At 37.6% G+C, this 27,148-nt stretch overlaps 2 protein-coding genes across 10 annotated transcripts in view; one reads left to right on the top strand and one right to left on the bottom strand.

The window, feature by feature from the left end:
* Positions 1-16,807, bottom strand: part of LOC310724820 (CUB and sushi domain-containing protein 1) — a 368,464-nt gene extending 351,657 nt beyond the window's left edge. For 2 of the 7 annotated variants that reach the window (XM_083539179.1, XM_083539174.1), the window contains exons 1-2: positions 16,693-16,778; positions 13,522-13,603 (exon numbers count right to left, since the gene is read on the bottom strand). Coding sequence is in view for 1 of the 7 variants with exons in the window: in XM_083539181.1 (XP_083395307.1) it covers positions 16,693-16,720 (28 nt within the window). In the remaining 6 variants the exon portion in view is untranslated. Of the gene's footprint in view, positions 1-6,846; positions 6,965-13,521; positions 13,604-16,079; positions 16,203-16,692 lie in introns of all 7 variants that reach the window. The other 5 variants (XM_083539177.1, XM_083539173.1, XM_083539178.1 and 2 more) reach the window with 4 other exon arrangements.
* Positions 16,808-16,828: 21 nt separating this feature from the next.
* mcph1 (microcephalin 1) overlaps positions 16,829-27,148 on the top strand; it is a 28,019-nt gene continuing 17,699 nt past the window's right edge. The window contains exons 1-10 of one of the 3 annotated variants that reach the window (XM_083539195.1): positions 16,829-17,291; positions 18,939-19,000; positions 19,167-19,258; positions 19,359-19,477; positions 20,338-20,425; positions 20,535-20,637; positions 21,133-21,270; positions 21,414-21,500; positions 22,021-22,929; positions 23,339-23,442. In XM_083539195.1, the coding sequence (XP_083395321.1) occupies positions 18,964-19,000; positions 19,167-19,258; positions 19,359-19,477; positions 20,338-20,425; positions 20,535-20,637; positions 21,133-21,270; positions 21,414-21,500; positions 22,021-22,929; positions 23,339-23,442 (1,677 nt within the window). In that variant the 5' untranslated portion in view covers positions 16,829-17,291; positions 18,939-18,963. Of the gene's footprint in view, positions 19,001-19,166; positions 19,259-19,358; positions 19,478-20,337; positions 20,426-20,534; positions 20,638-21,132; positions 21,271-21,413; positions 21,501-22,020; positions 22,930-23,338; positions 23,443-27,148 lie in introns of all 3 variants that reach the window. The other 2 variants (XM_083539194.1, XM_083539193.1) reach the window with 2 other exon arrangements.

Raw genomic sequence — 27,148 nt, 5'->3', positions numbered from 1 at the left:
CATCATGTGTATAGATAGATAGATAGATAGATAGATAGATAGATAGATAGATAGATAGATAGATAGATAGATAGATAGATAGATAGATAGATAGATAGATAGATAGATAGATAGATAGATAGATATTTCCAAATTCTTATCATATTTAAAATCACTCTTTAGTCTTACAGATTTAATTATCATGCACAGGACAATGTGAATTAATTTGCCTTTTTAATTCGATGTTCATTTTGCGAGGCCATTTATTTATACTGACATAACTAATTGGCAGTTCTCTCCCTGAAGTAACCGCCGGCTACACCACCTGAATGCATTTGAGGTTTAAATGGGGGTTAGAACTAGTACAGCGTTGAATTAGATGTTGGAGAGCAAGTCAACAGCACATGATTGGGTTGGTAACTGTATTGTACCAACCAAAACGTTTGCACTAAAGCAGTAACGTTTTGTTCCCCATATAAAACAGTAAAATATCTTTCTTGGGGTTTAAATGTGTTTCTTGAACTTCCAACCAGTCTCAGATTTTTTGGCGTTTAGAATAAGCCTTCCTCTAAATGACATCCTTGTGAGCGACATCGCATAGAAGCCAGATCGTTGAAGTGCTGATGATTGTTGATATCTGTACAAGTCCTCCTTTTTCAACTAGTGGATTCTGTAACTTATTCAGGGTCATATTTGACCTCTTGGGTTGTTCTCCATCGGCTGCCCCTCGAGCCCATGCACTCAAATCAGATATATGGTCTGATCTTGGCATGGACTTGGCATGGGCTAACTTTTTTTTAACAGTGCTCTAAGGATAGTTCGTTGTATTTTAATAACCAACTCCAGCTTTATTTCAGACTGTCAAAGAAAGTGGCGTAAACATGACACAAAGAATCACAGAATCTTGACTTACTCTGGATTACATAAATAAGCATACAAGTAAAAACAGAGGAGCTTGTAGTGTATTTAGAATCAGCTCTAATGAAGATAAATATTTATGAACTGTAAATATGGCTTCTTAGTGCTTATATTGTGCACTACATAGGGTGTAGAAGGGATTATGCTTTGCTCTATGTAGCACACTTAATTTATGTAGAAAACAAGAAGGCATTGGGGTTTGGCCCACTGTCCGATTGCCAATGAGATTACTGCTGTCATAGGTACCAGATAAACAGCCACAAATAATTGCTGTTATCAAGCCTTCGCTCTGCCTTTTATTTAGCTAGAGCAACAACAATAAATTAGATTTGATCAATTACTTAGACAATGAGACTTTTATAAGCTTGAAATGAATTTCAGGAGTTCGCAGACTATACAGACTTCACTACGAGGTCTTTGGTATGAACTTCCATTAATATAACTTTCAAAAGCAGCTCGCGGAAAACTTTTATTTCACGGAAATTCGGAGCGATATAGCTGAATCTCACACACCCCCCACACTTACACACAATGCACACTTTGCAGTGCACAAGCCCTATCAATAATGCAGTCTTAGCGCACAATCCCTAAATTTTGTAGGATTAACTACAAAGCCACAGCAAACAGTTTTTAATTTAGCTCACAGCTTTAAGGAGCATTCAGGGATAAGAGGTGTTTAATGATTCCCAGTTTTGTTTTACAGACAAGATGGATGGTTTTGGCTGGAAATGTGGGCAAAAGTGTGATTTGCATTTATACCGGTCAATAGCACAAGCCGGTAGCTTTAATTCACCAATATGATATACTCCTGTCATTATATTGGCATTATAGGAACATACAAACTTCAATAAATGTACTTACCTGGTGTGAAAATTATACCCTCAGATAAAATACGGAATAAAAACGGGACCTAACGAAAAGAACTACCGTAATTTTCGGACTATAAAGCGCACCCATATATAAGCCACTGAATTTTACAAATTTTTTATTTTGAACATAAAACATAGTGTCTACACTAATGTACTTTACACAGGCTTTACGAAAGACACGTTACACACGGTGTAACGGGTGAAATATGTTGCGCTTCCATTAGGAGCATAGCGGTATTTTGGGAATAGCCTGGCACTGCATTTTTCCGCTATTACTGCATGTGTGCAAGACCGAGGAATATGTCCTCATTATTTTCTGATGCTCATTTCTAAGTTTCTTTGACTAACCCATAACGCTGTTACCAAGAAAAATTAAAAAGCACGAGTTTTGGAAACCTGTCTGTGCTTATATGATTTGTGTTGTAACTGGAGTTAGCGAGCTCTGTCTTCACCCAGACTCAACGCGCTTGTATCTAAACAGTAGCCTAACAAGAAAGTCATTGTTCACTGTCTTCCTCCTTCCTTTCACAACTATTTCTCTCGGGAGTTTATCTTTTGGCTTCGTCGTGCGTTTAAAAATCACCCGATGGACGTTTTTTCTCCCGATGACGTGCAGCTCAGAACACAGGTGAGGTGCGTTTTTTCGTTTACGTTCGGAAATTTCATTGGTCTAATGTTATGTGGTTGTTTTTTGGCTTGAAGTTTGTGAAACCGGGAAAAACCCAGGAAAAATTCATAAATTAGCCGCTTTGTTGTTTAAGCCGCGGGGTTCAAAACGTGGGAAAAAAGTAGCGGCTTATAGTATTTATTTATATATATGATATGGGAAGCTGCACAGTACATACTTTTTTCAGTTTCATCATAACATGATTTGAGAAGAATGTTGCAACTTTGATCATGGAATCAGTCTGGAACTTCATTCAAAAGAGCGCATGCTTAAGTGAGAAATTACAAAGAGAAGAATGTAAACAGCAGGTAAAATATAAATCTCAAAATGAACAAAAACTTTAAAGAAGAAACAAGGGCTTTATGGATCTCCAATTGTGGAGTTTGGTATCTTGCACATGTTCTTGACATGTATGTGTTGGTTTTCTCCAGTTTCTCTAAAAAATATAGAAATAAATGCCAGTAGGTGGACTGGCAATGCTAGTGGGTGAATGTGTGTGCATTGCTTTCAGGTTCTTTTGCATCCAGATTCTATTTAAAATGTGCTTTTTATATGAAAGGGTTTTAAAAAGAACGCTTCCTCTCGAAGGATTCTGTTTGGCTTCACTTTGTCTTTTTTACGTTGTTCTTTTTTGTGACGCTTTGACAGCATTATGGAGCTCTGGTGGCCATCTGCAGCATCCGTGCATTATTAAAACAATTTGGGAAATGTCTGCTAAAAAGTAACGTTGCCTTTTGTAGTTTCACTACGTTTGTGTTTGAGTTCGATTGGAAACGAGGGGATATCAGCTCGATATGACCTCCATCTGATGTGTGACGATTCACACTGACCTTGCCTTCAACATTGTACAAATGCTTCTAATGAAATCTGATATGAAACAGTGTGAACAAGGCAACATGCGTGCGCACACACACTCGCACACTCACACACAAACACACTCGTTCACACATAGGGCCAATATAAAATAGTAATTGGGAGGAAACAGCTTACGAGCTATTTTACGACTAGTATTCCGAAGATGCTCGTGAAGATGGAAGGCATCATGAAATCAAGCAAACAGCAATTTGAGGCCAAAACATGTCTGCATTCAGAGGAATTCTTTGCTATAGATGGATTGTTCAACAACATTATGTACCCTAACATGTAAACTAATTTCAAAATGTTCAATACAGCTTCCATTCCATCTTTCATACATTCGATTTTTATTTAAAACCCTTTGATACAAGTGACAAACACTGATCCCTCTACAACACAGACGGTTCCTTAAGGACTTCATTTGAAGCCTAGATTCATCTAAACTGCAGAAATGGTTCTGTATTAGAAAGCAGACAAGTGTATATTATTTATCTGTCGGACTAAAATATTGAATTTCACCAAATCAAATGATCGTCTCTTGAATCTCAGTGAAGTCTGGCAGTATTGCGTCTGTTTAATTCGCAAGAGAAACCCAGTAAAGCCCAGTGTCTATTAGCTCCGATGGCTGATTCAAGTCAAGTTTTTTTCTATTGCGCTTTTCACAACAGACATCGTCTCAAAGCAGCTTTACAGAAATCAACAGTCAAGGTGAACGGTGTGTATTTATCCCATAACATCCCTTAGATGTTATGAGGAAGAAACCTTGAGAGGAACCAGACTCAAAAGGGGAACCCATCCTCATTTGGGTGACATCAAGAGTTTGATCATAAATCTTTTAACAATACAGAACACTGGAGAGTGAGAACTAACATGAGCACTGGAGTATAAGATTATAAGTAATGATCTTTTAACAGTCTTATACAGTCTTTATGGTTATAAATTCAAGTCCAGTGTGTTTTAATGGGAGCAAAAATTAATGCTCACTGGAGAACAGGGTTTTAATGCAGCATCTTTGGTCCCACCTGGGGGCTGTAGTGGAGGTCAAAGAAGTCAAACCTTTTAAGCAACTGCCAATCACTGGAAGATTAATGAAGACGGTTGACGTCTCAATCTCAAACACGCTCAGAGCTACAGTAGCGTTCAGTAATTAAATCAATTATGGTTTTGCATAACTTTGTATATCTTATCTTTTAAAATGTAACTAATCTGTTGTGTTATTTTTAGTTTATGTACTGGTCTAGTTTTCTCACTTACTTTTTCACTCTTCATTTTGTTGACCGTGAACTTTGGCATTATGAGAAAACCCTGAATTAAACAGAACAAATTGTTGAAACAAATTGGCGGGATTCGGCCGCAGGCAATCGCAGCTGTGCCGATAGTGTGGTGTGCTGATGTTGTGCACGTCTGCGCTGCGCACAACAGCATGATTGTGAGTTCTTTTATACAACAGCTCTTTTTGTTCATACAAATAGAAGATAGTTCCGAAAGAAGCCACAGCTGGCTAAGATGTTGCATGTTCTAGGTCAAGTCAACCATTCTTTTAAAATCTTTTCCAACATCTACTTTGAAAACCGGATAGTCGCCTCATATCAGTAGCGTGTTTCCTGAAAATAATGGGTTTTTCCCCCCAATAAAAGCCCTCTGTCCGTGGCCGCCGATCTAAAAAGATCAAAGTGGTTTTTGCGATTTTTTTTTTTTTAACACTCAAAACATTAGCCTTATTTCATAAATATTTCATGATGCCCTTTTCCACTTCAGTCTTTGATGCTTTGTCTAGCTTGAGACAAATATTATTTTGCTTCTGCATCTTCAGTTACTTCATTCAAAATATATATATTTTTTATTAATATACGTTTTGGGGAGGGTTGCGTTAGGAAGGGCATCCAGCGTAAAACATGTGCCAAATCAAACGTGCGGAGGATCCGCTGTGGCGACCCCTAACGGGAGAAGCCGAAAAGAAGATGTTATTAATATACGTTTTCTTAAGGCTTTATAGAGAACTCGGTCAGAAATATCTCGGCAAATATCATTCTGATGACTGCAATTCGCAAATCGATACACATTCAAATAGCATTCAAGCAGTGATCAGGGTTTCACAAGTCAGAAAAACAAATACTTCCCAGGGACGTTCACAGCGGGATAAAAAAACAAAACATGTTTCCATTACTAAAGCAGGATTTCTCTACATACTCTCCATCACTCTGGGCCACTATAAATTTTAACGTCAAATAACAAAGAAATCGCATCTGTGATCAAAGCAAAGGTAAAATACCACCTTCGAGAATTTCTGTTGAATCAGTCATTAAAAACGTCCATGTTTCCAGAAAGAAAATCGCCATAAAATACGTCAAATTCAATGTATCTTGAATTTGAGAAGCACCATATTTATATAAAATGCACTTGTAATGCACCTCTTCAAAAGTTTGTGGACACCTGACCATGCTTTCCAAACATCCCATTTACTTCCTACTTTGCAGTTATAATAACCTCCACTCTTTTGTGAAGATGTTCTAGATTTTATGGAGATTTGTCGACATTCATTCAACCACAAGGGTGTTTGGTAAAGTCAGGTACTGATGTAGGTGAGGAGGCCTGGGGTGCAGTCAGCATTCGCATTCATTCATGTTCAATAGGGTTGAGGTTCTTACACTGCAACCCATGTAAACACATGCATATCTTCATAGAGTTCATGGAGCAGATTTGGGTCTCCTAGGTTAAGTATAGCGAAAAATTGAATGCAATTTAAGAATTGTTTGGTAACCGTTTTGTGAAGAACCACATATAGATAGATAAGTCAGGTATAATTCATAATTAATATTCCTGTTCCTATAGTTCAAAGGATATTTTTTGAGTGGATGCTTTGCATAATGTAATAATAAGCAGATTCAGATGATGATGTTTAACAAAGAAAATCCTACAGTAATTAGTAAAGTGTCTCTTCAGAAATGCTGAAAGAATATTTATGGAAGGGGTCATAGGTGTAATTGGTCAGTTTTGTGTCTTCTGGATTAAGGAATGAGCATTTTCAAGTTTCTCAGCAACATGACTGTTCAGAGGTTTCAAAAAAAAAATATTTTTCTTAAAAAATGTAAGAGGAAAAAAGAAGAAAGATAAAGAGAAAGAGAAATGTGAGGGATTGACAATGTAACGGCTGTAATCTTTAATGCAAATGATTAAATATCATGCAATTTATTAATAAATAAATAATTGCTCTATACAGTAAGAGGAATAAAACACTTCTGGTATCTAACTGGTATCAGTTCACACAGGACTGCATCTCACCATCCCTACTGTTTAAATATTTCCCTGATAATAGCACGATTTCATCGCTTAGGATCTTAGAGATACATTAATTCACAAAACAAACAGCAAATCATCTTCCTTCTCATTTCCAATGCACATTTTCAAGTAATTAAAGGTTCTCGATATTCATTTTGCTCTTATCAGATCGCCCCAAAAATGAACGCAAGGAAAATGGAGCATGGAGAAACCTGCAGTGCTTCCCTGGAGTTAAACGGCTGATAATTGTGTTTCAGTATTGATCTATAGCATGCTCACCTCAGGCAGGCCTATGTCCACTGATGCACTCGAAGTCCTCTGGGAAATAAGAGACAGAAGGGGATGCTCCTGATAGAAACTTTCAGCTCAGGAGACGACAGGGAGACAGGTCGTCCACCTAAAATCACCAAGAAGTAAAAATCAAAATGGTTCGGTCAAACTTCATGTGGCAGGAACTTTGAGGTCACACACTGATCCTGGGCCTTGATCCCAGTCACTTTGTTCAACTCTGCCAGGTTTGTCATCCTCAACTACCCTCCCTTCTTTTTTTGTTTTGGTGCCAGGCTGAGAAACCCGGCAGCCCTCAGGAGCGCATTATAATAAGCAGGTAGAGGAGACTGTATTATGAGATCGGAGATGCGATGGACCGAAAGTGATTATCCTGCACTCAAACCAGGGGGAGAGTCGAGCGGAAATTAAGTTAGGTTTAATTACCTAGGTTTTATTCACCGCTAACCTTGAGAAGGGGGAAGGGCTCCGTTGGCTGCTTAAGGCGATTAAGTAATAAGTTCTCGCCATGTACTTCATAATGTATTACTGATATGGGTCACGTCCTTCAGATTCGATAATTAAAAAAAGGCGCGTACTTCCGAAAAATCACATTATTTTGATTTTATTTTTTTACAAATGTGCCTAAAAAGGTTTAAGACTTGAATTGCTTTTTCATTAGATGTAAAGCACAGACTTCTCTATTTATTATTTCGACATTTTACGGGCAGGTTTGAACACATACAGCTATTTGGAGCAGTAGAAAATCTAGACACGGGTAATGATTTACACCACTAACACAGTGCATACAAACGTAAACTTACTACACACTGAATTTGACGAGTGTAGAAATGCGAAAGAAGAACATTTATCCTCTACGCAATGGGTTTCTTCAAACACAAAAAAAACCCCTGCATTATAACACGGTTACAGCGGCTTTTTGAAATGAATTATATTATACTCTATGCAGACTGGAGGGTTTTTTTTGTGAGTTTCACCTCGTGATTTAGAGCGCTCTCTTCGAAAATTACGGAGAAATGAAGCGTCAGATTATATGCTTCTAGCACTGACTGCTTTGACTCCATCACACCGAGCTGCTGCGGGATTCATGCTCAGTGCAAGCATAGTATTTGAGGGAAATAAAAAAATAAAAAAAATAGTTCAATGCTCCGCTTCAGGGACTGTTGCGCTGTGTTATGGATGATAATCTTTTTATGCAACTGAATCGTGTCTAGCTTGCTGTTTAACAAAAATCAATGGCAGGTTTGCACGTTTTGGGGGTCACATTACAGTATACTCTTTAAGCCAGGACTAACAAATGCAACAAAAAATAAATAAATAAATAAATAAAAGAATTAAAAAAATAAAGGCAGCTTTGTTTTTGAGTAAAAATAATATTTAGATCATTTGAGACTTTTAAAATATATAGATAGGCAAAAAGCATGCAAATCTGTTTCTACATCATCAAAAAGTAAAAGTTATGTGAATTCTATGACGAATACAAGGCGCCTCGTGAAGCAATCCTCGACAGAACACATTTTCATACAGCATTTTCTGATAAAGTCCAAGATTAACATCAGAATATTCATTTTTTTAAGCTTTTTCAACACCTAGTTCCATTCAAAAGCTGTGTTTTTCCTTTTTTTTTTTTTTTTGAATGAGTTTTTACTGATCGGGAAATTATAATATAAATTAATTTTTTGCTTGGAAAATTGTAAACAACATCAGTTTTTTTTTTAAATTAGATTTTTGTTCATAGGTAACATTGATGGCTGTTAATACAAGGATAAGAATACATTTATTTAGCAGGTATTGTAGGTCAAATAAATCAATCTAGCCTGGAAAGCATGATATCAAATAAATGTAAAAAAGAAAAATTATAAATACAACAAAAGGCACAAATTATCATCGAAAATTAGAGTTCTTAAATTATTATATAATATATATGATATATAATAGATATATGATACTGTTAAATTAAGTACAAACTATTCTTAGAGAAATACACAATAATAATTTGCAAAATAAAACAAAGAAACTCAGCCTCGGTTTTAATACCTGCACACATTTCCTTGACATGGAGGCTACAAACAAAAAGCCTAAACCCCCCTGACTGTTGGTGGGTGGATGTAGTGTAAACAGCTTCTGCCAACAACGCCTGCTCTTTGTACTTAGAATGAACAAACACTACCGTTTAATTTACTTCCACAAGAAAGCGCTCTGGATATTAGGTGCGGAGAGTGTGTACTGAACGCTGCAGACGATTTCCCACTGAGCACATGAAATACGAGTTTTACAGATCATGTAAGGTAAAATAATATTATAAAAAATACATATCCATGCTCTCCTAGGCACAGCAATAAACCATATATGCTTCTTATTTACTTCTTCCTCTCTGTTCATCCATCCATCTTTAAAAATCCACCTGTCCATTCACAAATCCAGCTTTACATCTGTGGGTCAGTCCATCAGCCCCTTTATTACACTATCCAAATAAGAAGATAGCAGTACTTCCATTTATACATCTGTATATCTGTTTGTCTGTTTATCCATCTATTCGTTCATTTTCATTTGTCTATCAATACCTCCAGCCAGCCATCCAAATCTCTGCTTCTCTTCCCATCTATCCATCCATCCATCCATCCATCTTCCCATAGCTCACTGTCTATCTATACAGTATATCTGCCCCATATCCATCTACAACTATGTCAGTCCATCCATTTATCCTTCTTTACAGATATCTGCCCATCCATCTATCCACCTGTCTCTCTGTTTATTTGTCTATTCATCCATAGCTCACTTTCTCCATATATACAGAACTCTGTCTGTCTATCCATCTATCTTTATAGTTATCTGTCGGTCTGTTTATCTGTACATCTGTTCATCTGCACATCCTTCCCTGTCTGTTTGTTCATCCATTCATCCATCCATCCATCCATCTTTAGTTCAATGACATGTTGAATATATCAATCTGTACAGACAGCTATTTGCATTTCTCTTCTAGCCTTATAGATATCAGTTAACCTCTGTCCATCCATCCATCCATCCATGTATTTGCCTATCTTCCCATAGCTCACTATCTATCTATACAGTATATCTGCCCCATATCCATCTACAACTATGTCAGTCCATCCATTCATCCTTCTTTACAGATATCTGGCCATCCATCTATCCATCTGTCTCTCTGTTTCTTTGTCTATTCATCCACAGCTCAATTTCTCCATCTATACAGAACTCTCTGTCTGTCTATTCACCTATTTTTATAGTTATGTCTGTCTGTTAATACACATATGTTTGTCTGCCCAGCCTCTTTATCATCTGTAAAAATTTAGTCCATCTGTCTGCACATCCTTCCCTGTCTGTTTGTTTATCCATCTATCCATCCATCCATCTTTAGTTCAATGACATTGTATATCGAATAGATCAATCTGTACAGACAGCTATTTGCCCACCTCTTCTAGCCTTATAGATATCAGTCAACCTCTGTCTACACATTCATCCATCTATCCATGAAGACATAAAAGGCTACTCATGTACACTCTTCCATGCATCCACCCATCCATCCATTACCCATGGTACAAACATACAAATAAAAGACACATCAAAATAAATAAAAAAAAGTTTCCAATCAAATCTATCTGTCCATCTGCTTCTATAAATGTGGCTGTCTGTCCCTGTATATCCGTCCCTTCATCCTTTTCGAGACACAGACATAAAGCTGACAAGACAGACATCAATAAAAAAACAGACATAATCTATCTTTCCGTTTCTCCGTCTGTCTATATCGTTTCATCCATCCATCAATCTACCTATCCATTTTTAAAGATAACTGTCCGTCCAGGCATCCATCTGTACATCTATTTATCCATCTTTTCATCCATCTCTCCATCTGCTGGCATACATGCAGGTGACATGTCATATATTACGAATAGATAAAAGAATAGTGTGTTCTAATGTTCAAAAGAAGAGTACACAGCATCACGCGTGTTTTAATTCGAAGCAAACGCTGAGGAAACTGAGGAAAGAACCAGAGTGTACCAGACTGTGTTTTGATCTTTAGACTAGAAACCTGTCTCATAATTCATACAGCTGCTCACAACCAGTGTGCCTTCACAAGCAACCTCGAGTCTGGACTGGCATTTTTTCACATAACACAAACACACAAAAATGTTAGCATGCAAGAAAAAGTGTGTGAACCACATTTATACTTAAATTGAGATGTTTCTGAATAATGCACATTAAGATATCTGAAGAAATCCCTTGCCAAGATTTGTGCATTTTTTTATGATGGGATCTGTACATGCTTTTGCCAAACATGACAAATCACCACTTCATTTCATTGTGTAATAATATTTCCTGGAATATCACATTTGTTTCATGTCTTTTTGAGCTCCATAATACTTTAAGGTGAAAGGATTTATCTTCACATGTGAGGAACCAAAGTGCGAGTTGATGGTGTGGTGTGACTTGTGGTGTCCTCCTCCCTTCCCCTTCATTAAGTCAGAAGCTTGGACAGTCAGTGGTCCAGCATATCAATAATTAATTGGCATGCATATTCAGTGAAAAAAATTCTGGACAGCTGCACAGGGACTACACATGGGGTCTGAGCTCAAAAGAAAAAAGAAAAAAAAAAAGATCATCTGCTGCTCAGGCTGGGTATAACCCTCCTGCTCCGGTGTCTACTTCGGCAATCCTTCATCCAACTCTTGAAAAAATACCAAGCGAGTATTTGAGGCTACTATAAAATGTTAGAAACAAGTCTTAAAAGGATCATGCATGCAGTTTCTTTCTGGCTGATTCATGTTGGAGGGTTTGGAGCTGTAGGTCAGAATTAATTGTGAAGCACCTGCACGTCTGGTTTATATAGAGCCTCACGCTGAATGCCAACATGCCACCTGATCAGCTCATTTTCACACAAAATGAGCTATTTGAGGTGCAGAACAAGAGCCATCCATCCAAAATACTGAATTCACCTCAACTGCAAGGAATTTATTAATAAAATATGTACGTATTATTACATAATAAAGCTTATTTATGTATTTTCATACATGTAGCAGTACTAATACCGCACGTGGAGTGGAGTTACATTCACTGACGGTTGGATCGTACTTGCGGATAACCGATTAATCGACAAACTTAACACTCCATGTAAAATAGTACTAAACTTGATTACGAAATGAAAAAAAAAAAAAAAAAAAAAAAAAACAGTACTGAATCATGAAATTGTGTTTAAAAAAAACAAAAAAAACCAATGTATATTAATTATATTAATAAATAATAAAGAAAATAACAAACGAATTTAAACGGAAACAAAAAAGTAACTTTTTTAATAAATAAAAAACATTTAGATCCAAAATGTATAAAAAATAAATAAACAGCACATGTGGTGTCAGTGATTGGCCTCTAGAGGTCACTCTGGTGCTGTACGACGCAACCCGGTAAAACCATCGGTCTACCTATAATAATAGTACATTAAAACCAGCACATTCTCTTACATAAACCTATTATTAAGGTTGCAGCTGGAAAAAAAAAATTTGTAATTAGGCATAATCAGTTAAATATTAGTAGATGCCCTATAACCGATTGCGACTTAGAAAAGTGTGTTCGTTCTTTTACCTCTTTCCATCAGTGCTTCTCTACAACAAAAAGCAAGAGCAGGTCACTTTTGAAACGCTAGTCCTCTCCTTGCACTCCTCACAAACAATGACAAAGTGGCAATTCCACAAATACAGGTTGTTTCACAGCTGTGCAGGAGTGCTTGGGGCTGATGGTGAGAGCTTTCACAAGTTGCTTTGTTCACTGTTCAGTCACACATTAAGCCGCCCCCCACCTCCTTTATAATAACTGTAGTAGTGAGGGGACAATAACACACCAGTGAAAATGATGGTGGTCGGTCAGATCCTCGTTCCGTGCACATAAGTACTATTGTGTAAAGGCATCTCAGAGCTTCGGGGCTCACTTTTATAGTTGAAGCAAATGTTCTGACCAGCTTTATTGGATTACAGATAGATCCCTGCGCATGTTAACATAGGCAGGGTAGCGTCTGCCAGCTCTTTAAGACTCTTTGTTTTCTTTTTGCACTAAAATCAAAGGCATCAATAATCAAAGCATCGTGAATTCCATGGGAAATGATGAAGGCCTCTCCCTTGATATTTTTCTCCTTCATATCATGGCATGCTGCATTGTTCCAGCGCGCAAGTGAATATGAAAGCCGAAACCGAGTGGGCGACTGATTACTTCTGTAATATTGTTGTTTTCCTGCTCACTTGTTGTTTCCCGTTACTTTCAGCTCGGCTTGTTTTCATTCAGGCTCTGTGCATTCTTCTGATGCTTCATATTTACTCAAATTATCTGGTGAATGCAGTGATTTATATTCTATTCATCTAAAGGATTTTGTGTTTTTTAATACGTTTATGTCAACTGTTTGCAGACATGCATTCATTATTGGACTACAATCAAAACAATAGCAATACTATTTAATCATGAAATCACTGTTTTTCTTTTTCATAGCTAGTTATACACACTCAGGTGTTACAAAAAGGATTCTTTTATATGATCAGTCAGCATGAATGTTTCTGATTTAAAAAAAAAACTAATATCCATGCTTAACCCAAGAAAAGGCGACATTTTAAACCCATACAATAGTTTTCACAATCTGTATGAAGTTTAGATCAATACTACACCTACCTAGAACATCATATGAGGCTTGCAGTGCAACAGCGACATCTACTGGTGTAGGATACAGTGTCCAGCCCTTAACATGTATAATCTGTGAAATAATTACATCATTATTAAGGTTCCAAATCATCTTCCATACGTGTTATAATTATTTAATTAATCTAATATTCTGCCTGTTGAATTTCTGAGCATTGGGCTAAATACAGGACACAAGTAGCATCAATGTAATATTAAGTCTGGCTCTGTGAATTAAATACATGAACGACAATTACATTACAATTATATAAATGTATCCTGTGACTTGCTTTATGCTGAAAAAAAATCTCAAAAATATTTTTTGCACTGATTCTATAAAATATTGATGATTATATGTCCAATAAACAAATAGTAATCTTTTAAAGGGCTTTATTTTATAAAAAAAAATAAAAATAAAATAAATACTTTCTCCCATTATAAACATATCCAACTACCAATGCTTAAGGTCGTGACTGGATCTTGATCTCATGTGTGTGTGTGTGGCACAACTGCGACATGAACAAAGGTCACCAATGAATGAACTAAGCATTGTGCAAGCAAACTGTATGTACAATATACATATATGCAATTTACTTTGGTTTTTAAATGTGGTACTTTTTCTGAATCTCTACGGTATCAGTTTTTTTTCTTCACTGGTCTGATTGCCTTTTTTTTTCTTCTTGCGTATGCATTCTTCTCGATTTCTTCTTTAAATTAAAAACAGTGCTCTATAAAATCAGTGTAATCTGACAGGCCAGGCATTTTCAAACCTAGGACTTACATAATACAGCCATAATGTTGCATGCTCTAGCACAGTGTGACAAGATATCGTCAACACCACCAGAAGCATTCACGAGCTCATGGGTCACCTGACAATGGCTCAAAGTACCGAGAGAAAAATTCATCCGAGAAGGGACAGAGAGGTGAATGCCTTCCTGTGGAACAGAACAAGTCCTTGCTAATCACCAACCATTTGACAGTAATCCTACCAAATACTGCATCATACAATGCCCTTGTGAATCCTCTTGAAGGGCAACATGCTCACGCATACAGATAAGAAGGTATTCAGGTGTAGCATTTGTTGAGCATTACAGGCTGCCCCAGCCAAATAAAAGCACTGGGCTGTCTGCACTCATACAGTGTTGCACAGTGATATTCACTACCACTGGCAGTCAGGACAGATGAAATAGAACTGTTCATTCGAGAGCATCTTTCAGCATTGTGGAATTCGGGGGACACTGTCACGCACTACAGACCTTAATTCAATATTAGAGTGTGGCACAGTTTCAGAGAGAAGCTCAGGGTGGGGGAGACATCAACCATAGTCCAATGGGCAGATTCAGGGGAAAAAAAAAAAAATCAGGAGCCGGGGAAAGTCCTGAGCCACTGTCAAAATCACGAGGCTTGCTTCATCCCATAACTCATAGCACCACTTATCTCCTGGTTCATTGGGTTTTTAAAAAACAGCAGCCTCCAACAGACATTTTGACATTACAAAATCGAGAAGGTGGTCATGGGAGAGATGAAGACCCCCCCGATTTGCAGCCCAGTGATATGATCTGGTTATCAATATAATCTTTGCCTACGATGCAATGTCTTGTGTTTAGGATTCACTAATCCAAATTCTATGCCCTACAACACACCTAGAAACTCACCCTCTATCCATGTCTTTCTTTTCTGTTTTGCTCTTTGGGAAAGACAGGGTTCTAACACCAATGCTGGGCCGCCTTCCTATGATATACTGTAAATTTTACTCTGATTTTCAATAAAGTCTCAAATGCAGAGGTATGGACCTCAGCAGGCTTCTCATTGGAATCACAATAAATTCTACTCCACTACACACACTTTGTGAGGGTTTTTTTCCCCACCTAGGTGCACTTCTGATTGTTGCTTTATGTATTGTTTTCCTGTTTTGTTTTGTCCTTGGTTTTTTTTTGCTTGGTTTGTCCTTTTGCCTGTTTGGCCACTATTCCACCTGCTCATCTGGCCAATATAGCTAAATGTTACACTAGAAACATAATTCAGAATATTTTTCAATCCTAAAAAAAAAAAAAAAAAAAAAAAAAAAAAAAAACTGTGCCTAACTTACCAACATGGGATGACTTAAATAAGTCAAATATTTAAAGACTGGAACAAAAACTATGCAAGAATTCAGTTAGGACGCCTTTCTGTACAAGTACTTTGTCACTAATCTGTATTCCTGAACTACCCTGAAAATATATCGCATAGTACGAATAATAGGAGGGAATCTATTGAAGAACAATTACTATTTTAGTTGACCTTTTGGATCGATTCCAAAAGCCGATAGTCTGGCTTCAAAGAAAAAAACTCCTGCAATTATTCACCCCTCGTTCTTGAGACACAGATCTTGTAACCAACGTCTCTGCGTGACAAACAGTAGGGAAGCTATTAAAGAAAATGTTCAGTATTTCATTTCACTTCAATCCTGTTTGTATTACAGGTAAAAAACCTGATCGCCTCACTTGCTGCTTATGATGATCATTTTCATTAAAGTCCAACAAACCTTCATTCACTTGTTCTTGAAAGATCACCTTCACAAGAATCTTAGACAGATGAGTGTGATGATGGACCCAGGATGGATCCAGGATGGACCCAGCATCGACCCAGGCAGCCAAACTGCACATTTTACTACATTTTCCAGACAGCCGTCAGTCCTGTGTGCATAAAATTGCCATTAAATACAGCATTCTTTTAATTTGACTTCTTTTCACCTCACACTTTAGAGCTGAGGTAAAAAAATTACTTCATTTCACTTAAATATTTACTTTTCACAAGCACAGACACCCAATGTGTAAAACAACGTTAGAAAATATTTTTAGATACAACCCTCCACACAGACTTTCTTAGCAACTTCTGCTAATTCCACAGTTGAATACATTTAGTTTGTTAATTTTTATTATATCAGATTATATTATATATATTTTTTAATCATGTTCCACAAGTTAAGGTTAAAGAATCATTATTTTAAAAAGAAAATCTATTTCTTTCACGAACTAATTCATTCCCAGGTATCAGCCCCTTTTTCCACCACTGGTTTGTCTGAGGTAACTCGAGCAATTCTAAATAAACAGGTGCTTTCATATAATATTATTCTTAAATTTGGTAAATTAATTTTATTAGAAACAAAACTGTAACCTGTCCTACCTTTTCCTCGCGTTAGTGTGAAGCACATGGTTCTGGACTCGGGCTGTCACCTTCACCCGCACACCTGCTACCAAATAATCCGCTAATTAAGTAATTAAGTTCTCCTCAGGTGAAGTGGGCGTGTCCTAGCCCTGAACGCCGGAAACCAGACAGGTGTATGCCTGTGGACGAGTATTTAGATATTTTTGGATTTATTGTGCATGCAAAACAAATCAAAACAATTTTTTTATGGATACCTGCATGTAATGAAACAATAATAAACAAATATAGGAAGTAATGCTTTAGACGGTGACTAGACCTGGTTCAGTCTGCCCATATTGATTTTTGTTAGCCACCTCTCACCAATAGGGGGCAGTAATAAACCCTGTATCCGAACTGCACCTCTTTGAAGAAGAAGAGGTGCAAATGCAAACCGCGAAGAAAAAAAAAATGTGCTCTGGATAAATAAAATGTAAAAACAAAATATGGAAAGTAAGAATTTTAAAAGATCCAGAAACAGTTATAACGGTTATAGTAACAGTAGCGGATAATCATGACTTCCTTCACTGGGTCCATTTAGACAGCAGTCCAGCGAACGGTGTTTATTTTTTATTTTTTTGGTAAGTTGGAATAACCTAATAATAAATAAGTAAGTAGTTATAAATATCGGTTTGTTTTACATTTTACAATCAATAATCTTTAGAAATCGTGCTGCAAATCTGTGTAATCAGTTTTATCCTGCTAATCAGAGACCCAGAGCTAGCATGAAAGTGGTGCATTTGCTTAGCATTGATCTTTAACTTCTTGTTTACATTCACAGTAACAATCAAAAGTTTGGACACATCTTTCTCTACTGTTTTTTCTACATTGTATATTAATAGTGAAGACCGCCAAGCTATAAAAGAACACAAATAGAATCATGTAGACAACAAAAATAAAGTGTGAAGCAACCCAGAATGTGTTTTATATTTAGTTTTGATGACAAACTCATGGCATTCTCTCATCACATTCAAGTCAAGTTTATTTCTATAGCGCTTTTCACAACAGACATTGTCTCAAAGCAGCTTTACAGAAATCAACAGTCAAGGTGAATGGTGTGTATTTATCCCTGATGAGCAAGCCTGTGGCAAGAAAAAACTCCCTTAGATGTTATGAGGAAGAAACCTTGAGAGGAACCAGACTCAAAAGGAGATTCACGAGGTGGTCACCTGAATCTCGCTTTCTTAATGTGTGTAGACCATCAGTTGTCTTGTGCAGAGGAAAGGGTGAGTACAGAGTCGATAGCCCTATTAGTGCTTCTACAAATCATGTACAAATCCATATTATGGCAAGAAACACTCAGTTAAGCAAAGACATCGTTAGTTTAAATAATGTAGGTCGATCAATCCCAAAAGTCTTGAGAACGTAAGTCTTAAAAACCATCAAGCGCGATGATGTAACAGGCTCTCATGAGGACTATCCCAGGACTGGAAGACTAAGAGCTACCTCTGCTGCAGAGGATAAATTGATTAGAATAACAAGTCTCAGAAATTTACATCAAAGCTTCAAGTAGCAAACATATTTCCACATCCACTGAGTCTAAATGAGTCAGGTCCTCATCTTACTTTGAAAGAACAACCAGCAGAAGAGACTTGGGCTGAAAAACACACAAAATGGATATTCGATCAGTGGAAAACTGATGCATATTTGATATTTTTGGTTTTAACCACCATGTCCACGTGGTCGCTGAATGTGTGGTTGAAGCACTATAAAGTATTCAGGAGAAGATGTGATGGTGTGGAGGTGCTTTGCTTGTGTTGTTGACCATGAAAATTAGGAGCACACTCATCCAGCAAGTCTACCACAGCATTTAGCAGTAACATGTCATCCCATCTGGTTTGCATTAAGTGGGAACCATAATTTGTTTTCCAACAGGACAATACGTTTAGGTAAGATCACATTATTTGTTTAAGAAGGTGAGTGATGTAGTGCTGAATCAGATGACCTGGCCTCCTTATCCGATCTGAATCCAGTTGAGATGGTTTGGAATGAGTTGGAGCGGTGAGTGAAGGAAAAGCAGCCAACAAGCACTCAACACCTCAAGATTTTTGGCAAGCCATTCCAAGTGAATAACTTATGGGGCTGTACTCATGGAGAATATATGATGTACTTATTGTATTTTCTAATTGTAAGAGAGAACTGTGTGTAAGATTGTTTCTGAGCTACAAGCTCTGTTCTGGCAGTGGAAGAAAAACTCTGTGTGTGGTTGAACTGAATATTTCTTCCAGGGAAGGTGGTCTCTCGAATTCAGTTATGGCTTCGAAAAAAATTCCTGCAGCTGTACTCAAAGGTACTTATTTATTTATTTTTTAAAATAGTTGTTTATTAATATCTCAAAGGCTATTATTAAAGCGCATTCCTGTCTCCTTTATTAGTATTCGTATTAAGTTATTTGGTATGTGTGTGTGTGTGTGTGCGCGCTTGTTTATTCGTTTGTTTCCTCTTCCATCATACAGATGTTGTAGCGTATGTGGACGTGTGGTCCGCGAGTAAGACCGAGAATTACTCAGATCCCTTTATTCAGCAGCTTCGAGATATGGGAGCTCAAGTGAGGGAACTTGCCAAACATTTTGCACATTTATCATTTCTAAGTTGTTCGTTGATGTGATTTATTATTATTATTAAAAAAATGTTTGCCTTGCGATCAGGTGTGCAAAACGCTCAACAAACAAGTCACTCATGTGGTGTTTAAACAAGGCCATCAAGCCACATGGAATAAAGCAAGGAAAATGGGTGTGAAGCTCGTGTCCGTCCACTGGGTGGCCAGGTAAGCTAAAAATAAATCTTATCTGCAGTTTAAGTTCTGGAAATTTTGGAAAAGTGTGAACATTCAGACGAAAGTGATTCTGTTTAACTAACCGGCCTTACTGCTGCCAAAACCTTTATATCTGCTAGATTATTATTTGCTGCATTTACAATAGAAATATTAATAAGTCAGTTTCACACATTACAAGCTTAATATAAAAATGATCAACTTTTTGCGCTGGGAAATATAGAACAAATATTGATATATAATTTCACAGTCAGCAGCTGATGTGGGTGTTTGTTTTAATGCAAATTTTTTTTGAATAACAAATTTATGATTATTTATTATGATTATTAGTATTATTATTATTATAATAACAGACTTTGCAATAGGTGCAGCCACCAAATTCACTCGAACCTCAAGTTTCAAAATTGGACACAAAAAATTAGGATTGTATTAAATAATGAAGTAAAATCCCCCCCCCCATATTAACAGACATTAGACTGTGTTAATTCAATCAGTCGTTGCTTCAGACACGCTCCTGCAGAGATTTGATTACTGGTGTGATGCTAATAGTCTCCCCCAAGCATCTCTTTTCTATAATTTAAGTCTGTAATTCATCAACACACTTTCAGTCATTTAATAATAATAAAAAAAATAAAATAAAAAAAAGTTAAGCACACTAGATATTTAACTAAAATATTTCACACACACACACACACATTTACTCTCGAAGCCCTTTTTTAGACAGCTAATTGATGGCTAATTTATAATGGATATGCTTCTGGGTGTATTAGCGTTTCTTCTGAATGCCGGTATTGAACATATCGACAATTAAACATTCCTGCCATTAAATCCACCACCATGTCTGTTCTGCACAGGTGCAAAGAAAACGGCGAACATGCCGACGAAGACCTTTATCCTGCTCACAACGACGAGTCGCAGCTTTGTCGCTTGAAGAAGAGACAAGTGAGCTGATTGGTTCAGCCATTTTCCTCTCTTTTGCCATATATTTATTTGTAGAGCAGATTTGAGTAGAGAAATTTGTAAGTAATAAATAACTTGTTTTCTTTTGTAGCACCGGTGCATGCAACCCAGGGACGTTCCTCTAAGCACTCCCAAGCGCTTGAAAAGAAAGCTGGACAAAATGATGGGAGAACTTGTCCGATCTTCTCCCGTAGGCAAGAAACTTTTATTCTTGGTGTCTTTTTCTTCTCTTTACAACCCCTGGGATCCTTTGAATCTCTTTATCGGCATAGGAGTCTGAAATGATTGACAAGTTTGAATACCCAGTTGAAGCCCCGCCCCTTTTTCAATTTCACTCCAATTCACTTTTATTTGTATCTCACTTCTAACAATGGAAATTGTCTTACAGCAGCTTTACTCAGATAAAGTGGTCATAAGAGAATGTATATGTTCATTCCATATAATTATACGTTTATCCTTAACGAGTGAGCTTATGATGAAACTCCCTGAGGAAGAAAACAGACTCTTAAAGAAACCCGTCTTCATCTGGATGGCACATGAATGTCACATTAGGATTTTTTTGACCAGTGTATAAGCTCTGTGTTCGCTTCAATTCTAAACCACTGTGTGTGAGGAAGGATTGCATTCAAACCGTTTGTCTAGACGTATTCCTGGTGGTGGCATGACACGTTTGTTTGATGTTTGTACAGTTACAGATACAGACACATCTCCGTTCATTATTGATGAGGAGAACGGAATAGTGTACAGTCCCTCTTCTAGAAGAGCTGACACCATGGCTCAGCGGCTGAAGGAAATGAAAGCACAGAGAGAGAATCTTTCACCAACTGGTACATCTGCATAATTCTTCCCCCTTTCAGTTGTTTTATGTTCAAGCATTTCATGTATATTTTAATAAAGTTTTTGGTTGTAGAATCAATTTTGTTAGATTTACCATACAGCTTTTTTTTTTGTTGTTGTTTCTGTGAATCAGCTTCCCAAATTCAGGGCTCGCCAATGGACGACTCCACAAGGCCGTCTCTTGGGAACACGCCGACTGACTTAAATAAGCTGCTACTGGGTGAGACCATATATCTTTTTTTTTATTAACTGACACCATCATTTAATGGCATGAGTATGAAATGACGAGACAATAATCCTACACTGTATTGCCAAAAGTTTGCAGACACCTGGTCAATTTATCCCTTGTAATTCCCTCAACTCTTCTGGGAAGGTGTTCCACTAGATTTTGGCGTGTTCATCAGACACAAGGGTGTGGATAAAGTCACGTTCATACCATAGGTGTTCAATATGGTTAAAGTTGCACTCCAAACCATGTCAAGCATATCCTCATGGAGCTGACTTTGTACACAGAGTCATTGTCATGCTGGATCAGGTTTGGGTCTTCTAGTTCAAACGAAGTGTAGGTGCCTCCAACTTTGTGGTTACAGTTTGGGGAAGAACCACATATGGCTGGAAAGGTCAGGTGTCCCAATACTTTTGTCCATATAGTGTATTTATGTAATATAATTACGTATAAATCAATAATTTCGTTCATCAAAAAGAAAAGATTTGATTCGAGTGATTTTGATTTCACGTAGATGAAGAAGAGGAGTCTTCAAATTGTTTGTCACGCATCAGCTATGCCTCCAGCAGCGAGAAAGGAGTGAAAGAACACAGCAAAAAACTATCGACAAAAAAGGCATCTAATAGGCGTGTTGAAAAGTCACCTCCTCACTTAGATGTTGGGGTGACGTTCGAGTCTTCAGGTGTCAGAGAAGTCTCCTTGCCACAAAATAAAAGGCGAAGCAGAGCCTGTTCCGGAGCGACGAAACAGCCTTCTTTAGATTATTATGTGCATGCAGTATCAAATAAATCAGCTTCACCTCTGTTATCCGAGTCTAAAGTTGGAGCAGCAGAAAAACCATGCGATAAGAAAAGATCTTTTAGCGTTGTGGAACCTGAAGTATGCCCAATTCCACGAAGCACAAAAGAAATAAAGACTAACGTTGATCTGGATGATTGCGACTCAACGCGCATGCTGAAACGTATTCCTTCACCTCGAAGCGATGTTCAGAAGGTGCAAAATAAAAAAAAGCCAGCCAAGTTGTCCGGTTCTGGCGTCACTCATAATGATAACCACCACGACGACAGCGTGTTTGAGGACTACTTCACTTCAACCAACGACGCACCCAAACGGAAGGTCCCGGTCACGCATACGCTTTCTGAAGCAGAGCGTTTACCTTCTTTCGACCTGGAGCCTCTGATCAGAAACAGGCGCACGAGCCATTCTCAAGAAAACTGCAGCAGGAACAGAAAATCGAAAACCTTAAACAATCATGGAGCTTTAATGGATGCATCAGGCCCACCAGAGGAAGAGCTGATGGGTTCATGTATGACTTCATCTCTGACAGGTCCTAAAGCGTCCACTTTAGAGAAACCGGAAGAAGAGCCTGCTGCAAAGAAACTGAGGAGGAGAACCAAGCAGAGCTCCGTTTCTCTTTTGGAAAGTAAGGATGATATAAAAATATCCAATCATCCCTGAACTTAAAGTAATAAAACTTATGACAGTCAAGAATGTAAGAAGCGATCCTAGTATTATCAAATATTCAAGAATTTCTTAATTATTGATCAGATCCTGACAGTTTGTATTATTGTTTTTCTTTTTGTTGCGAAAAACAATCTCATTTAGCGCACGCTGATCAGCACTTTTGTACGTTGCTTAGCTTAATGACTAGTTCCTAATAAAAAAACTGATTATTCATGTGTCTTCTAAATCACTTTGAAAGCCTGACGTTGTTTGCGAGCGCTTTTTAGGAAGCGCTCAACTGCACAGATGCACCTGTGATGTGCTGCTCCAGTCTCAAACTTTTTTTTTCTTTTTTTTTTATCTTGTTTTGCGTATTTTTCATTTTGTAGGCACAAACAGTAAAAGCACTTCAGATGGGCTCACTGACAGATGTACTGAATTGTGTAGCGACATGAGCACAAAAAGGACTGTGAAAATGGATAAGTACATGAAGGTAAAGTAAGTCGGGTTCTGTACCGTAGCATAGTTTCCCTTTTATTCATTCACCTTTCCATTCGTGCATGCACAGAATTGTTCACAAATTGTTTAACATGGCCTTATCTAAGCAATGGACAATAAAAGGGTGGTTTATCTTCAGCAGACAGGGAGGGAGGTTACATTTCTGCATTTTGTTGGTTATTGTAATCACGTGAATGAGAGATTATGAACACGTGCTTTGTTACCTCCTGTTTTCTGAATTTTTAATTGGGAAAATATATGCACGCATATATTCCTAATTAAAGAACGAGTTCGAATACGGGTTACTTCATGTCAACTTCTCACGAGTGCTTTAAACTCTGCCCTTCCGTCTCTATAGAACATTGCAGCACGGTTCAAAAATTTACTTTGAAGAAGCTGTTATTGTGCCTTGCTCTTTTGTCGCATTCTTTATTTCCTGTGTGTGTTGTCTTTGCTTCTGGGACGTTGCACCTGTTTTGAGTCCTCCTTTGGCGCTCCTTCAGCCTTGACGAAACTTTCTCTTGTTTGCCAGAGTGGCACCAGGAGGCTTTCATCTCCGTGATCTTTATTTGATTTTACCAATATGTGACCTGTGTCCGAGAACACATTCATTCATGTCCTAAAACAGGTGAGGGAGCTTGATTGTCCCAGGGGGTTCCATTGTGTGGAAGTTTTGAGATATGGCTGCTTGACGTCACCTCCATGAAGACTAGCGTTAAATAGAGTGCGCAAGCAGGTATTTTGTTGGCTTGTATCAGCCATGATCAAAGCGACGGACTGGGTGACCTCATGCCGGAGCCCGATGTCGGGTGCGATAAGCGATACAAGCGTTGAAATTTGTTCTTCGGAGAATGAATCCTCTCTTCTGGGACGCTCGAGCTCGCAAGAGGTTCATTAAATATGACACACAAGGCTCATACATCGGATCTTGCAGAGGAGGGATACAAATGAAGGTTATTATTAATTGGCAAAAGGCACAGAAATGCCTTTATCTACATTCTTCTCAAGAAGATCAGGTTCACTAGGATTAATTCTAAAAAATTATAATAAATAATAAAAAGTCATGCATTTTACGATTTAGCAATAATGACTTGAATGATGATGAAACATTCAGCATGCCCATTTTTTCACAATTGCTCAAGCTGTATCAGGTCTATAAGGCTATATATTTTTTTTTTTTAAAGCTTTGTCTCCGATTGAGATATGAGCCCTGAAAAATTCTGATATGTTCTGAAAAATTTTCTGGCTATATATTTAGAATTGTCAGAAGCTGACTAGATTAGTAGCCAGTTTCCTGTTCATGTTTAAAAACATCATTCAAAATTATAATGCTACCAGCTACCATCTCCAAATTTCTCTCTAGACATGGTGTCTTGATGGAATTGGATTTCTGCCAAGTGCTTTGTGGCCTAGGATAGAGCGTTCAGATTCTGACTTTTCAAACCAGAATTGTCCCAGCATCTTCATTTTTTTGCTTTTTAGGAAAAGTCATGGTTGTGTTACCCCCTCCCTAGTTAGGGGTGAATACTATCTAAATCGTAATGTTCGTACTCATTGCTGTTTTGCTGATCAATTAAAGAATAAACCGTATTGATTTGCCTATTTATTTCTCAGGTTTTTTTTTTTTGCTAGTCGTGTACATTACAACACAGTGAAATTAAAGTGCATGGTTGGCCATGATACCGCGCCCTTGGATCACAGAGGGTTAAGGGCCTTGTTTAAGGGCCCAAGAGTGGCAGCACATGGGCTTGAACTCCAGAACTTCCTATCAGTTATCCAGAGCCTTAACAACTCAGCTACTACTTTACCAGTATAAGGGAACTTCTTGTTGTTTTTGTTCTATCCAGGAATAAGAAAAAGCAGTGGTCACGTTGGCATAACAGTAGTATCGTGCTTTGTTTCTAGACTATTGCTTATAATAAAAACATGGGTTTGATTCAATAATCAAGATTGTTCTTAGTTTCTAGTGTTCCGATATTCCACCCTTTTTCGTCTTGGTAAAGAGATTTGTGGTTGGATTTTCAGACCGTTCTGTGAACGATACAGCGCAGGTGCTTGCAATCCGGATCATCTTGACAACTATCGTATGATCTCATGTCTGAGTCAGTAACTCATTAAAGCGGTGGAGGAATTGAACCCCGTCTATGACGAGCGCGATATGACTTGTGGTGTCAAAAACTAACAAGAAGTATAAAGTTAAATCAGAGAGGACACCAAGACCAAGCATGAAATCATTAGATTTGCAGTAAGGGCAGGGAGGGGAGGGGGGGGGGGGTTTGAAATGAGACAATTGGCTTGATAGTTAAAAAAAAAAAAGATTTATATAGCTTGGGTCTGCTCCCTGTGTAACATATGGAGTTTGAGTGCCCCTTTACTGTGAATAGAGGCCTCAATCATATTAGAGTGCATGAACTGGCCACCATGTTCGCTGTGTCATACCCAAAAGTATTTCCTTCATTTGTGCTTGGGCGTATTGGAAACACGCTTTTAGAGCAGTTCACACCAGTGCTTGGGTTCATGCTCCTTTGCATTGTAATGCTGGTGTCAGATGCATCTCCTGCTGGAAAAACATCTCAAGTAATAGGCTATATATCAAACATCGTAAAAGCGATTCTGTACACACACAGGAATGTTTTTTTTCTTTTTTTCTTTTTTTCTTTTTTTTCCACGCCGAACGTTAAGAACACTCATTTTTGGCAATCGACATAAAGCAAGCGTGCTGTCTTAACAAGCGTTGACTGAAAATCATTGCGGTTCTTGATTTAAGAACATGCATTTGAAGTAAATATAGTGCCCAAACAGGATAAAATCTCATGTTCGTTAATTTTATTATAACACGTGTATTTGACTGATTATAATTTAATCTATAGGTTTGTTCTAACGCTGTATCGTTTCTATAGTAACAGTAAATTCACTTACAGTATGGTCAAAAATCTCCATAACCAGCTAAATAAAATTAGTTAAAAAAATGTGTTTCAATGGTTCGACTTTTACTTTGTTCGCTGACGTTAGCGATACGAAGAAACATTTTCGTGTGATATTTTGGGGCACAGTAAAAGTACTGTTACTTTAATGAAATTTGACTTAAATACAGACTTGAGTTTAATGTGAGTTATGCACTTTTGCACAAAAAAAAAAAAATCTGTTATAATGTCATTCATGATAATGAAAAAAATCACAGATTCATAATTCAGACAGCGGATTCGACGGCATTTCGCTTTCAGACTAATATAAATTAATATATTAAATTTATTACTTTCCACCTTTTGCATATATTGTGTAAAGTTTATACAGTACAGTAGTGTTAATTGCTCTGTTTTGCTAGATTCTGTACTGTAATTTGTTCAATTATTAACCCCATACTGATCACCACTCCTGGGTAGATTAGGTCATGTCACGACTTACGATATTTTCAAGTTGTGATAGTGTCATTGTAAGTCAGGGACTACCTGTATTTGACCTACTTTTGTCTGCCAGACAAAGAGTCTGGTGGCGTCTGGGCTTTATAACCATCGTTACACTTTCTGCCATGGGAGAGTCTTCAGGTCGGTCATGGTCAGTAAATCTTTTCAAGCCTGTAAAGGAACGAATGTTTATATACCTGCTTTAACGCAAGAGATAACAGGAGCAAACTTGTCTCCAGTCTGTTCCACAGTGTCAAAGTTAAACAGTAAATTCGCCGTCATTTTGTTTTATTCCTT

This window comes from Silurus aristotelis (assembly GCF_946808225.1).
Source record: "Silurus aristotelis genome assembly, chromosome: 4".
NCBI classification, from domain to species: Eukaryota; Metazoa; Chordata; class Actinopteri; order Siluriformes; family Siluridae; genus Silurus; species Silurus aristotelis.
This window is presented reverse-complemented; position numbering and strand designations above follow the sequence as displayed.